The sequence below is a fragment of the Oenanthe melanoleuca genome, linkage group LGE22 (genome assembly GCF_029582105.1).
Source record: "Oenanthe melanoleuca isolate GR-GAL-2019-014 linkage group LGE22, OMel1.0, whole genome shotgun sequence".
Classification (NCBI taxonomy): Eukaryota; Metazoa; Chordata; class Aves; order Passeriformes; family Muscicapidae; genus Oenanthe; species Oenanthe melanoleuca.
The window spans coordinates 792,300-807,185 of NC_079363.1; the positions used below are offsets into that span (position 1 = coordinate 792,300).

Sequence of the window (14,886 nt, forward strand, 5' to 3'; positions counted from 1 at the left end):
ACTTGGATTTTTTAACGTGATTTTTCATTTGATTTTTTAACGTGACTTTTTAATTTGATTTTTAAACTTGATTTCTTAATTTGATTTTTTAACTTGGATTTTTTTACGTGATTTTTTAATTTGATTTTTTAACGTGATTTTTTAAACTCGGCTTTAAATTTAATTCTTTAATTCCACGCTTTAATTAGATTTTTTAATTAATTAATCCCCCTTTTCATTCCCAGCCGCTCCTCCATTCATTCCCGGTTTTTTTTTTTTTTTTCCTTTTATTTTTTTTTTCCCGACCACATCCTTCCATCGCCCGCGGCCATAAATTAACGCAATTAATTATCCCAATCTCCAAATTGACGGCGCGAGGATCCCTTAGCTCAGCGCTTTTTCCCCCGCAGAGAAAAAAAAAAAAATTAATTAATTAAAATTAAAATTAAAACTAAAATAATTAAAATTAAAATTAAAACTAAAATAATTAAAATTAAAAATAAAATAATTAAAATTAAAATTAAAATTACAACCATTTAAATTTTTAACCCCGGGGCTACTTTTAAATAAAACACCTCCAACTCTGATTTTTTTTTTTTTTTTGCCGTTTTTTGTTGTTTTCGGGTGGTTTTTTTTTTTTGTTTTGTTTTTATGACTTTTTTTTTTTAATAGGCAACAGAACAAATATTACAGAACGGGTCTGAGACGAGAATAAAATACACAAATGGGGAACAGAAAATCCGACAGCGCGACAGAACATCCATCCCTCCAGTCCTCTTTATTTTCCTTTTTTTCCTCTTTTTTTCCTCTTTTTTTCCTCTTTTTTTTCCTCTTTTTTTCCTCTTTTTTCCCTCTTTTTTTCCTCTTTTTTTCCCTCTTTTTTTCCTCTTTTTTTTCCTCTTTTTTCCCTCTTTTTTCCCTCTTTTTTTCCTCCTTTTTTTTTTTTTGTATAAAATATTCGCGGGATTTTTTTATCCAAAAATAAGAAAAAAAAATTATATATATAAAAAAAATCCGACAACAACAACAACAACAACAACAACAACAAAAAATTTCTTTTTTTTTTTTTCAAAATACTGGATTCAGTTTTTAATTTAGGAAATAAAATATAATTATAATATAATAATATAAAAAAGAATAAAATGAAAAAAAAATAAAAAATTCAAGTATTTCTCGTGCCGATTTTGCTGAGGGTGGAAAAAAGGAAAAAAAAAACAATTTAAAAAAAAAACCCCCGGGCACTTTTTGTTGGATTCTCGTTGGGTTTTTTTATCTCATTTAAAAAAAAAAAAAACAACAAAAAAAAAGAAAAATTCAGTTTTTTTTCCTTTTAACCACTCTAAAAATTTTTTTTTTAATTATTATTATTTCCTCTTTTTTTTGCATTGTTTTTTCCTCCTCATCTCCACCCTCGGGGTGATTTTTCCTCCAAAAAAACCAAAAAAAATTCAGTTTTTTCCCCGTTTTTTTTCTTTTAAGCCCTCTAAAAATTTTTTTTTAAATTATCATTATTTCCTTTTTTTTTTTCATTGTTTTTTCCTCATCTCCACCCTCCGTGGGGGCTTTTTTTCCCCAAAAAAAAAAACCAACAAAAAAAAAAGAAAAAATCCATTTTTCCTCCTTTTTTTTCCTTTAACCCCTCTAAAAATTTCCTTTTTAAAATTATCATCATTTCCTTTTCTTTTTTCTGTTTTTTCCTCATCTCCACCCTCTGAGGAGGAATTTTTTCCCCCCAAAAAAAAAAAACAACAAAAAAAAAGAAAAATCCAATTTTTTTTCCTTTTTTTTTTCCTTTTAACCACACTTAAACTTATTTTTTTTAAATTATCAATATTTCCTTCTTTTCTCCTCTATTTTTTCCTCATCTCCACTTCCGGGAGGACGCGTTTACCCCAAAAAAAACGCAAAAAAATTCAATTTTTTTTCCTTTTTTTCCCTTTTTTTCCCCCTAAATTTTTTTTTTTTTAAAATTATCATTGCTGCTCCTTATCGTTTTTTTCTTTATTCATTTTCTTCATTTTCATTCTCCTGTTCTGGAACCAGATTTTGACCTGGCGCTCGGTGAGGTTCAGCCCTCGGGCCACTTCGTACCTGCGGTCCCTGGTCAGGTACATATTGAATAAAAATTCTTTTTCCAGTTCCAGGGTTTGATATTTTGTGTAAGGGCAGCGTTTCTTCCGGGTGGAGCGCGCGTGGATCCAATTGGCCACGGGGTTGTCTGAGAAAAAAATTTATTTTTTATATATATATATATTTTTTAATATTTTTTAATTTTTTTAACAGCGATGTTTTAATTTTAATTTAATTTTTTAATTAATTTTCCATCCCTCCCTCCACTCCCTATTTTTAATTGACCAATTGGATCCAATTGGCCACGGGGTTGTCTGAGAAAAAAAATTATTTTTTTTATATATATATAATTTTTTAATATTTTTTTATTAATTTTTAACAGAGTGATTTAATTTTAATTTATTTTTTTTATTAATTTTCCATCCCTCCCTCCACTCCCTATTTTTAATTGACCAATAGGATCCAATTGGCCACGGATTTATTTGAGAAATAATTTTTTTTTACATATATATATATAATTTTTAATTAATTTTTAAAATTTTTAATAGCAGTGTTTTAATTTTAATTTAATTTTTTTATTAATTTTCCATCCCTCCCTCCACTCCCTATTTTTAATTGACCAATTGGATCCGATTGGCCACGGGGTTGTCTGAGAAAAAAATTTTATTTTTTATATATATATATATAATTTTTTAATATTTTTTTATTAATTTTTAACAGAGTGATTTAATTTAAATTTAATTTTTTTATTAATTTTCCCTCCCTCCCTCCACGCTCTAAATATTAAGTGACCAATTGGATCCAATTGGCCACGGGGTTGTCTGAGAAAAAAATTTTATTTTTTATATATATATATAATTTTTTAATATTTTTTTATTAATTTTTAACAGAGTGATTTAATTTTAATTTAATTTTTTAATTAATTTTCCATCCCTCCCTCCACTCCCTATTTTTAATTGACCAATTGCATCCGATTGGCCACGGATTTATTTGAGAAAAAAATTTATTTTTTATAGATATATATAATTTTTAAATATTTTTTTATTAATTTTTAACAGAGTGATTTAATTTTAATTTAATTTTTTAATTAATTTTCCATCCCTCCCTCCACTCCCTATTTTTAATTGACCAATTGCATCCGATTGGCCACGGATTTATTTGAGAAAAAAATTTATTTTTTATAGATATATATAATTTTTAAATATTTTTTTTTAATATTTTTAAAAATTTTAACAGCGGTGATTTAATTTTAATTTAGTTTTTTTATTAATTTTCCATCCCTCCCTCCACGCTCTCAATATTAAGTGACCAATTGGATCCGATTGGCCACGGATTTATTTGAGAAAAAAATTTTATTTTTTATATATATATATAATTTTTTAATATTTTTTTTAATTTTTAATAGCAGTGATTTAATTTTAATTTAATTTTTTTATTAATTTTCCATCCCTCCCTCCACTCCCTATTTTTAATTGACCAATTGGATCCGATTGGCCACGGGGTTGTCTGAGAAAAAAAATTATTTTTTATATATATATATATTTTTAAAATTATTTTTTAATATTTTTTAAAATTTTAACAGCGATTATTTAATTTTAATTTAATTTTTTTATTAATTTTCCATCCCTCCCTCCACTCCCTAAATATTTTTAATTGACCTTCAAGCGTTTGTTTTATTTTAAGGGGTCGCTTCTTTTTTTTGTTTTTTAGTTTTCGGGGCTGTCCTCATTTTATTATTTTTGTTTAAAAAAAACCCCAATTTTAGTAAAAAAAAAATAGATTAAAAATAGAGATTTCAGTAAAAAAAATATGTAGGTTTCAGTAAAAAAAAAAATATAAAATAGATATTTCAGTAAAAAAATAGATATATAAAAATATAGATTTCAGTAAAAAAAAATATATAAAAATACAGATTTCAGTAAAAAAATATATATATATAAAATATAGATTTCAGGAAAAACAATATATATAAAAATAGATATTTCAGTTAAAAAAATTATATATATAAAAATATAGATATCAGTAAAAAAATATATAAAATATATAGATTTCAATAAAAAATACATATAAAATAGAGATATCAGTAAAAATATATATATATAATAGAAATATCGGTAAAAAATATATAAAAAATAGATATTTCAGTAAAAAATTTTTATATAAAAAATAGAGATATCAGTAAATATATATATATAAAAAATAGAGATTTCAGTAAAAAAAAAATATATATATAAAATAGAGATATCCGGAAAAAATATATAAAAAATAAATATTTCAGTAAAAAATATACATAAAATATAGATATCAGTAAAAAATATATATAAAAAATAGAGATTTCAGTAAAAAATATATAAAAATATAGATTTCTGTAAAAAACAAATATATAAAGAATATCGATTACAGTAAAAACAAATGTATAAAAAATACAGATATCCGTAAAAAATTATATATAAAAAATAGAGATTTCAGTAAAAAATATATATATAAAATAGAGATTTCGGTAAAAATATATATATATAAAAAATAGAGATTTCAGTAAAAAAAAAATATATATATAAAATAGAGATATCCGGAAAAAATATATAAAAAATAAATATTTCAGTAAAAAATATACATAAAATATAGATATCAGTAAAAAATATATATAAAAAATAGAGATTTCAGTAAAAAATATATAAAAAATATAGATTTCTGTAAAAAACAAATATATAAAGAATATCGATTACAGTAAAAACAAATGTATAAAAAATACAGATATCCGTAAAAAATTATATATAAAAAATAGAGATTTCAGTAAAAAATATATATATAAAATAGAGATTTCGGTAAAAATATATATATATAAAAAATAGAGATTTCAGTAAAAAATATATAAAAAATATAGATTTCTGTAAAAAACAAATATATAAAAATACAGATATCCGTAAAAAAAATATATAAAAAATAGAGATTTCAGTAAAAAAATATATATAAAAAATAGAGATATCAGTAAAAAATATATATATAAAATAGAGATTTCGGTAAAAATATATATATATATAAAATAGAGATTTCAGTAAAAAATATATAAAATATATAGATTTCTGTAAAAAAACAAATATATAAAAATACAGATATCCGTAAAAAAATATATATAAAAAACAGAGATTTCAGTAAAAAATATATAAAATATATAGATTTCTGTAAAAAACAAATATATAAAAATACAGATATCATTAAAAAAATATATAAAAAATATAAAAAAACACAATAAAAATAATAATTTTTTTTTTTTTTAAATCGACGCTCTGATTTTAAAATAAAACCAAATAAATAAAATCCCGATCCCGCCGCTCGCGGCTGCTGCCGCCGGCGGAAATCGAGGAAAAGAGTCGTAAAAAACCCAAATTCCCCAAATTTCGGAGGCCATAAAATCCTTTTACAACCTCGGCGCGCCGAGACTGCCCCGGCCCTTCCCCATCCCGCGGGGCCGCAAAAATCCCAATTTTGGGCTTTTTTCTGCTTTTTTTTTTTGGCTTTTTTTGGCTTTTTTTTAGGCTTTTTTCTGCTTTTTTTAGGCTTTTTTCTGCTTTTTTTTTGGCTTTTTTTTAGGCTTTTTTCTGCTTTTTTTTACGCTTTTTTCTGCTTTTTTTAGGCTTTTTTCTGCTTTTTTTTAGGCTTTTTTCTGCTTTTTTTTTACGCTTTTTTCTGCTTTTTTTAGGCTTTTTTCTGCTTTTTTTTAGGCTTTTTTCTGCTTTTTTTTTACGCTTTTTTCTGCTTTTTTTAGGCTTTTTTCTGCTTTTTTTTTGGCTTTTTTTTAGGCTTTTTTCTGCTTTTTTTTGGCTTTTTTCTGCTTTTTTTTTAGGCTTTTTTTGGCTTTTTATTGGCTTTTTTTGGCTTTTTTTTAGGTTTTTTTCCGCTTTTTTTAGGCTTTTTTCTGCTTTTTTTTAGGCTTTTTTCTGCTTTTTTTTTTAGTTTATTTTCTGCTTTTTTTTAGTTTTTATTTGGCTTTTTTTAGGCTTTTTTTGGCTTTTTATTGGATTTTTTCTGCTTTTTTTTAGGTTTTTTTTTTTGCTTTTTTAGGGGTTTTTTTTGCTTTTTTTAGGCTTATTTCTGCTTTTTTGGGGGCTTTTTTTAGCCTTTTTTTTTGAGCTTTTTTTGCCCTTTTTTTGCTTTTTTTTTTTGCCTTTTTTTGGGGCTTTTTTCTGCCTTTTTTTAGGCTTTTTTTGCCCCTTTTTTGCCTATTTTTTTTTTTGTCTTTTTTTGCCTTTTTTTTTTTTCTTTTTTTGGGCTTTTTTTAGCTTTTTTTGCTTTTTTTTTTGCTTTTTTCTGTTTTTTTTTGCTTTTTTTTGCTTTTTTTTTGCCTTTTTTTTTGGCTTTTTAAAGCGATTTTTAAAGCGGTTTTTACCCCGCTGCGGTTTGGGTTTTTTGTTTGTGTTTTTTTTTCTTTTTTTTTTTTTTTCTTTTTTTTTTTTGCTTTTTTGGGCTTTTTTTCTGGTTCTTTTTGCCTTTTTTTGCTTTTTTTTTGCCTTTTTTTTGGCTTCTTAAAGCGATTTTTAAAGCGGTTTTTACCCCTCCGCGTTTTTTTTTGGCTTTTTTTTTTCCTTTTTTTTTGGGCTTTTTTTTCTGGTTTTTTTGCTTTTTTTTTTGGCTTTTTTAAGAGATTTTTAAAGCGGTTTTTACCCCTCCGCGGTTTTTTGTTTTTTTGGTTTTTTTGTTTTTTTTGGTTTTTTTTGTATTTTTGGAGGTTTTTGGAACTCCCAAAATTCCCGATTTTTCCATCCGCTGGAGCAGCCCCGGGGCTGTCACCCCCAAAATGCCCCAAAATCCCCAAAATTCCCCAAAATTTCCCAACCCCGCGGATTTTGGGCTCATTCCAGGCGATTTTTGGCTCTGGGAGAATTCGGGGCTTTTTTACCCGATTTTTGCCTTTTTTTTGTTTTATTTTAATTTTATTTTATTTTAAGTTTTCCCTCCCTTATTCACCAACTTTGATCCAAAAATCTCGATTTTTTTTCTCCTCATTTCTGCTTTCCCCACCTTCCATTCCCGCGTGGAGGATTTAATTTAATTTAATTTAATTCTTTTATTTAATTTAATTTAATTTTTTTTTTTGGAAATAATTCCAAAATAACCGAGCTGGGATTGATTTTTCCAGGAGATAAAAGGGGGAAACTTCACCCCGAGATTTTTCCCTTCCCTAAATAAATAATTAATAATTATAATAATAATAAAATAAAAAAAAATAAAAAAATAAATTCCAAAATCCGCCCCCACATCCGCACGTTCGCTCCCGGGCATCCCCAAAATTCTTCCTCGTTCCTGGAAAGCGGGAATTGCTTTTTATTTATTTATTTTATTTTAATTTATTTTTTATTTTAATTTTTTTTTTTTTTTTTTGGGGGGGGTGCTTCACCTTCTCTGGCACGAATTCTTCAGGAATTATTAATTGTTATTAATTTTATTTTTTTTTTTTTTTAATTCACTCTTGGTGGAATTAAAAGGGGAGGGGGGATCAAAGCAGCTCCCTCAAAGGAATAAATTAAAAAAATATATATTAAAAAATGGGGGGGAATGGGGAAAGAATTAAAAAATTTGGGGGAAATGGGGAAGAATTAAAAAATTAGGAAAAAATGGAAGAATTTAAATATTTGGGGAGAATGAGGAAGAATTTAAAATGTGGAAAAAAGGGGAAAATTTAAATATTTGAGGGGGAAATGAGGAAGAATTAAAAATATGGAAAAATGGAGAATAATTTAAATATTTGAGGGGAAAATGGGGAAGAATTAAAAATGTGGAAAAAAGGAAAATAATTTAAATATTTGAGGGGGAAAACGGGGAAAAATTAAAAAATTTGGGGGGGGGGAAAGGAGGAAATATTTTAAAATTTAAAGGGGGAAATGGGGAAGAATTAAAAAAATTGGGCAAATAGAGAATAAGAGGGAGATAAAAATTAAAAATGAAATTAAAACAAATTTAAAAAAATAAATAAATAAATGCAAAGAACCCAAAATAAAGTGGATTGTGCAGAAACCCGCAGAACCTTCCTGAGGGTCTGGGGAGATTTTGGGGTTTGGGGAATTTTTGGGGTCTGGAGAATTTTTGGGGTTTGGGGAATTTTTGGGGTCTGGAGAATTTTTGGGGTCTGGGGAATTTTTGGGGTCGGGGGAATTTTTGGGGTGGCTCTGGAGGATTTTTGGGGTCGATTCTGGGGAGTTTTAGGGTCTGGGGAGTTTTTAGGGTCGATTCTGGAGGTTTTAGGGTCGATTCTGGGGAGTTTTTAGGGGTCTGGGGAGTTTTTTTAGGTCAGCTCTGGAAGATTTTTAGGGTCGATTCTGGAGGATTTTTAGGGTCAATTCTGGGAATTTTTAGGGTTAATTCTGGGGATTTTTAGGGTCAGTTCTGGGGATTTTTAGGGCCAGTTCTGGAGAGTTTTTAGGGTCGGTTCTGGGCAGTTTTAGGGTCGCCTCTGTAAGATTTTTTAGGGTCGCCTCTGAGAGTTTTTAGGATTTGTTCTGGGGATTTTTTTGGTAAGTTCTGGAGAGATTTTAGGGTCGGTTCTGGGGATTTTTTGGGTTAATTCAGTAAGATTTTTAGGGTGGGTTGTGGAGAGTTTTTAGGATCTGTTCTGTAAGATTTTTAGGGTCCGTTGTGGATATTTTTTGGGTCGATTCTGTAAGATTTTTAGAGTCGATTGTGGAGAGTTTTTAGGATCTGTTCTGGGAATTTTTAGGGTCAGTTCTGAGAATTTTTAGGGTCGGTTCTGGGCACTTTTAGGATCGATTCTGTAAGATTTTTAGGGTCTGTTCTGTAAGATTTTTAGTGTCTGTTCTGTAAGATTTTTAGGATCAATTCTGTTAGATTTTTAGGATCAGTTCTGTTAGATTTTTAGGATCAGTTCTGTCAGATTTTTAGGGTGGGTTCTGACCATTTTCCGGGTCGGTTCTGACCATTTCCCAGATCGATTCTGACCATTTTCCTCCTCTCCCCTTCTCCCCCTCCCTCCCCGAAACCAATTCCATTTTATTGAGCGCGCCGCCTCGTGCCCCGCCGCTCCTTTTCCGCGGTCGTAAAAAAACACAAAAAAAAACAAAACAAAAAAAAAACCCCCAAAAAAAAATCCCAACAACGCCTCGGAACTTACTGGGCTCCAACTCGTGCTTCTCCTCTTTGTGCTTGCCTCCTCCCACGGCCTCCAGCGGCTCGGGGGAGGCCGCGATGCCGCCGCGCTCCCGCAGCTCGCCGGGCGCTCCGTACACCAGCTCCGCGTAGGCGCGCCCGTCCGCGGGCGAGCACTCGCCCCTCCGCGGCCCGAAGGAGTCCTTGAGGCCGTAGTGGCGAGCGCCGAAAGGAGGGAAGGAAACCCCGGCCAGCGGCTCCAGCCACGTGCGGACGTACCTGGGCTCGCCCGCCTGCGGCCCGAAGTGGCCGGCGCCGTGCGGGTGCGGGTAGCCCACGGCGGGTTGCGCGGCCACCGGCGCCCAGGAGGTGGCGAACACGGCGGGTTTGGGGGCGAAGCTGCACGAGGGGAAGTCGGAGCAGTCGGGGACCAGCGGAGCGGGGCGAGCCGAGCCCGGGCCGGCGAAGCGAGGGGCGAGCAGCTCGTCCGAGTCGGGCCCGAGCAGCGAGTCCACGTAGTAGTTGCTGATGGGGCCAGAAGCCGACATGGTCCGCTCGCCCCCTCGTTTGCATTCATGGGTTATTGTATGAAGTCTATGTGTACTTTTTATCTGCTCATAGAACAATCAGGGCAGGTAATTATTTTTTCGGCCCTTCCCCCCGCGCCATTGGCTGCCGGCCTCACGTGATTGTATTTACCCAAAAATATCGCCGGGATCAATCCGCAGGGCTTTTTTTTTTTTTTTTTTTTTCCTTTTTTTTTTTCCTCTTCATCCCTCCTTTTTTTAAATTTTTTTTTTAATTTTTTTAAAATTTTTTTTTGTTTTCGTTTGGGGTTTTTATTGTTTTTTGGGTTTTTTTTTTGTTTTTGTTTTTTTCGTTTCCTCCGCTTAAAAAAAAAAAAAAAAAAAATAAATAAATAAAAAAGCGGCTGCCAAAGGGGCGGAGATGATGATGATGATGATGATGAGGAGGAGGAGGAGGAGGATGCTCAGCGGTCTCGGGGCTGGGAGGAAAGAGGGAAGGTGGAAGGGAAGCCAAGAAGGTGCCCCAGGAACTATTTCTCCGCGCAATTTATCTCTGTCCTCTTTCCCCCCCTCGCGGGAATTAAATCCCGATTTTCGGATTTCGCCGAGGTGGGAAATGGGAGTGGAAAAAAGGGCGGGGGGGAGGAAAGATCGGAGGTGAAAAAGGAAAAAAAAAAAAAAAAAAAAGGAAAAAAAAGCGGCTTTTGTCATTTTGGCAGCGCTGTGTCCTCGGCGGGAGGAGCGAGGCTGCAGCAGCCGGAAAATCAAATTATGGAGCGTTTAAAAATGAAAAAAATTATATAAAAAAAGAATATAATAATAAAAAAATAATAATAATAAACAAGCTCCATCCTCGCCCTGAAAACCCCCCCAAAAAAATAAAAAAATAAAAAAATAAAATTGGAATTAGGAAAAGGGAAAGTGGAGTTTCCGCCAGGCAGGAGCCGCGGATGTTTTTTATGTCCTTCAATAAAATTTTTACGAGGATCGTTTGATTGTTCATAAATGTGTCGTTCATTAAATAAAAAGCTCAGGACGGAATTTGCGGCTCCGGGAGCTCCTGGGGAGGAAGGAGCAGCTCATCAGGTTTTTATTTTTATTATTTTTATTATTTTTATTTATTTTTATTTTTATTTTTATTTTTATTTATATTTTTATTTTTATTTTATATTTATATTTTTATTTTTATTCTTATTTTTATTTTTATTTTTGGCTCTTTCAAATGTATTTTTAATTTTTTTAATTTTCTTTTTTAGCCTGGAAACTTTCGGGTTTTTTTTTTTTAATTTTTATTTCTATTTCTTTTTTTTCTGCAGCAAAGCCAGAGGAGAAGTTGGGAGCGTTCAGAAAATCTTGATTTTTATTTATTTTTTTGTTTGGTTTTTTTTTTGGGAATAACCTTGGTTTTGTGAGGAAACGCAGGTAGGTGAGGAATTCCCGCCCAGCGCAGCCTCCAAAAAAAATTAATAAAAAAATAAAATAAATGGGCTCGAGCGGTTTCTTTGGAAGCCAAAAATAAATAAAATTAAATAAAATTTACAAGAATTATCTCCCTGTATTTTTTTTATTATTTTTAAAAGACAGAATCTCCCTGGAAATTTAAAAATAAATTGATTTTTCTGCGGTTATCTGTCCGAGATTTTCACTGAGGAGGGAAAACGAGGGAAGGATCGAGGCGGGGAAAGAAAAAAAAAAATCCCAAAAATGAAGAAAATCTCCCCAAAACCTCGCCAAGCAAAACCCGCACCTCAACCGCTGGAAAAACCCAAAAAAATCCCAAAAAATCCCTAAAAAAATCCAAAAAAATCCCCAAAAAAATCCCGGAATGGGAGTCCCAGAGCGGGTGGAAAAATGAGATTTTCGGCTAAAAAATCCAGGAATTCCAGCGGGAAAACTCCGGATTTTCCCCCCAAAAAAAATTCCTCTCCTCTTTTCCCCCACCCAGAATTTTCCTTCGGGATTTTTTTGCGGCTCCTGAGAATCCAAAATAAAAATAAAAATTAAAATTAAAATTATTCCGGAGGTTCCCGGGTCTCAGAGCCGATTTTTCCGCTAATCCCCGGCCTCGCCCGCTCGTCAAAAATTAAAAATAAAAATTTTTAAAAATTGAATTTTTAAAATTTATCCAAATTTTCCACCGGGGTGGGGGGGGAGTGAAACCCGCGCGGGTTTTCCCGTTTTTCCGGGGAATATTTTGGAAAAAAAACAGCGGGAAAAAGGAGGAAAAAATGAGAAAAAAATTAAAAATAAAAGGAAAAAAAAAATTAAAAAAAGGATGGAGAGAAGCTGAGAGGGTCGGGGGATTTTTCCAGCTGGGAAAAAAAATAAAATTTTGGGAATTTTGTCGGGAAAAGGGGAAGGGAGGAGCGGCAGCGAGCGGATTTCGGCCCCGCAAGGTCACGGGATTTGGGACACAAAGGCGCCGATTCCACGTGGAAAAAACAACAAAAAAAAAAACCCAAATTTTTATTTTTTCACCCCAAACCTCGCGCTGTTCCCCGCTCCTCGTGGAGCGGGAAGGAAAAAATTAAAAATTGAATTTATTCCTTTGAAATCTTGCTGGAAAGAGGGAAAAAAGCGAATTAAAAAAACGGGGTGGGGGAGGGAAAGCGGCGCCTCGGGGGTTAAAAATTTGGGGTGAAAAAGTCGGGTTTGGGTTAAAAATGAGGATTTGGGGTTAAAAAATCGGATTTTCCTCCCCCCAATCCGGCAACGAGATGGGAACCCCCAAAAAATTCAAAACCCCCCGATAGAAAATCCGCCCTCTCTATAAAATTAATATAAAACGTTATAAAATCCTTATAAAATCATTTTAAATTCCATATAGAACCTATTAAAAATCCATTTTAAATCCATATAAAATCCGTATAAAATCCGTATAGAACCCATTGAAAAATCCATTTAAAATCCCTATAAAACGTTATAAAATCCTAATAAAATCCATATAAAACTTATTTAAAAAACCCATTTAAAATCCATATAAAATCCTTATAAAACCCTTATAAAATCCATATAGAACTTATTTAAAAAATCCATTTAAAATCCATATAAAATCCTTATAAAATCCGTATAAAATCCGTATAAAATCCGTATAAAATCCGTATAAAATCCATATAGAACCTATCAAAAAATCCATTTAAAATCCATTTAAAATCTTTATAAAGTCCTTATAAACTCCTTATAAAATCCGTATAAAATCCTTGTAAAATCCATATAGAACCCATTAAAAAAATCCGTATTCAATCAATATTCAATCCATATTAAATCCATATAAAATCCTTATAAAATCTCTATAAACTCCTTATAAAATCCATATAAATTCCCTATAAAAGTCCTATAAAATTCGTATAAAATCTCTATAAACTCCTTATAAAATCCATATAAACTCCTTATAAAAGTCCTATAAAATCCTTATAAAATCCGTATAAACTCCTTATAAAATTCCTATAAAATCCCTATAAAATCCCAATAAAATTCGCTTTTATCCCGAAAAATCATCGCCGTGGGAAGGGGAGAAATTCTGGGGGATTTTTTTTTTTTTTTTTTTTTTTTTTCCCGGCTGGAATTGAGGGGTCGCTTTTTTTTGGGGTAAATTCCCGGGATTTGGAAAATCCCGGATCCTCCAGAATCCACGGAGGGAGGAAAAAAAAAACCCCAAAAAAAAAGAAAAATAAAAGAAAAAAAATAAAAGAAAAAAATCCGACAGCGCCGAGCTGAGCCCGCGGGTTTTTTTTGAGATTTATTATTTCCTGGCGGAGATAAAAAAATAAATAAAATCGCAATATAAAATAATAACAATAAATAATAACGATAATGATAAAAAATAAAGTGGAAGGAGAAAAGAGATGCAAAAATCGCCGATTTTGGCCACTCCGGGATCATTTTGGAAGCTCAAAAAATTCCCAAAAAAATCCCAAAAAATCCTCCCGATCCCCAAATCTTCCTCCTCCTTTCCCTGCTTGGGAGGAAATAAAAAATAACCGCAAATATATAAAAAAAAATTGAAATAAATGGTAAAAATTAATTTAAAAGGGCAAGAGAGGAAAATAAAAATATAAAGAGGAAAATAAAAATAAAAGGCTGAGGATGATTTGGGGGATTTTTTGGGTTTTTAGTTATTTTGGGGATTTTTAAATTTTATTTTTTTACTTTTTTGGGGGTTTTTTTTTGCCCAGGCAGCCGGAGCCTCCCGGGATTTGGGATTTGGGGATTTGGGGATTTGGGGATTTGGGGTTTGGGGATTTGGGGATTTGAGGTTTTGGGGATTTGGGGATGGGATTTTGGGATTTGGGGATTTGGGGATTTTTGAGGTTTTGGGGAATTGTGGGAATTTGGGATTTGGAATTGTGGGGATTTGGGATTTGGGGATTTGAGGATTTGGGGATTTGGAAATGGGGGTTTGGGATTTGGGGATTTGGGATTTGGGGATTTGGGGATTTGGGGATTTTTGGGATTTGGGGATTTGTGGGATTTGGGGATTTGGGGATTTGGGATTTGGGATTTGGGGATTTGGGGATTTGGAAATGGGAATTTGGGATTTGGGGATTGTGGGAATTTGGGATTTGGGGATTTGGGGATTTGGGGTTTGGGGATTTTTTTATTTTATTTTTTGGGGTTTTTTTTGCAGAGGCAGCCGGAGCCTCCCGGGATTTGGGATTTTGGGATTTGGGGATTTGGGGATTTGGGGATTTGGGGATTTTGGGTTTCGGATTTGGGGATTTGGGGATTTTTTTTCCCCTTTTCCCAGAGCAGCTCCAGGCCCTGAGTGGATTCCCCAAATCCTCCCAGGACTCCCGGGATCCAAAAATCCCAAAATCCCAAATCTAAGATGCCAAAACCCCAAAAACCCAAAAATCCCAAAATCCCCAAATCCCAAAAATCCCAAATCTAAAATCCTAAACCCCAAAAATCCCAAAAATCCCCAAAAATCCCAAATCTAAAATCCTAAACCCCAAAAACCCCAAAAAAAACCCCCGGCCGCGGTTCAGTTCCCACAGTCAAGGTCGGATTTGCCCCAAAATCGGAATTTTGCCCCAAAATCGGAATTTTGGCCCCTCCGGAGCCGCTGGGGGAGGGAAAATCTCCCCAAAAAATTCCCCCGGGCCGCGATCCCAACCTTGATCCCGAATAAATTCCGATTTTTCTGCTTCTCTTTGTCCCTTTTCCGTCCTTTCCTCTCCTCCTGCCCAAGTTCTCGCTCGCTTTTGTTCCT

At 32.5% G+C, this 14,886-nt stretch overlaps 1 protein-coding gene across 1 annotated transcript; it reads right to left on the bottom strand.

Moving 5' to 3' along the window:
• Positions 1–1,560: 1,560 nt before the first annotated feature.
• LOC130265897 (homeobox protein Hox-C9-like) lies at positions 1,561–9,756 on the bottom strand. The gene is made up of 2 exons (XM_056515231.1): positions 9,173–9,756; positions 1,561–2,197 (listed from the first exon to the last, which is right to left on the bottom strand). Exons 1-2 carry the CDS (start codon positions 9,693–9,695, stop codon positions 1,953–1,955), a joined length of 768 nt encoding a protein of 255 aa, XP_056371206.1. The 5' UTR covers positions 9,696–9,756; the 3' UTR covers positions 1,561–1,952.
• Between the last annotated feature and the right edge of the window lie 5,130 nt (positions 9,757–14,886).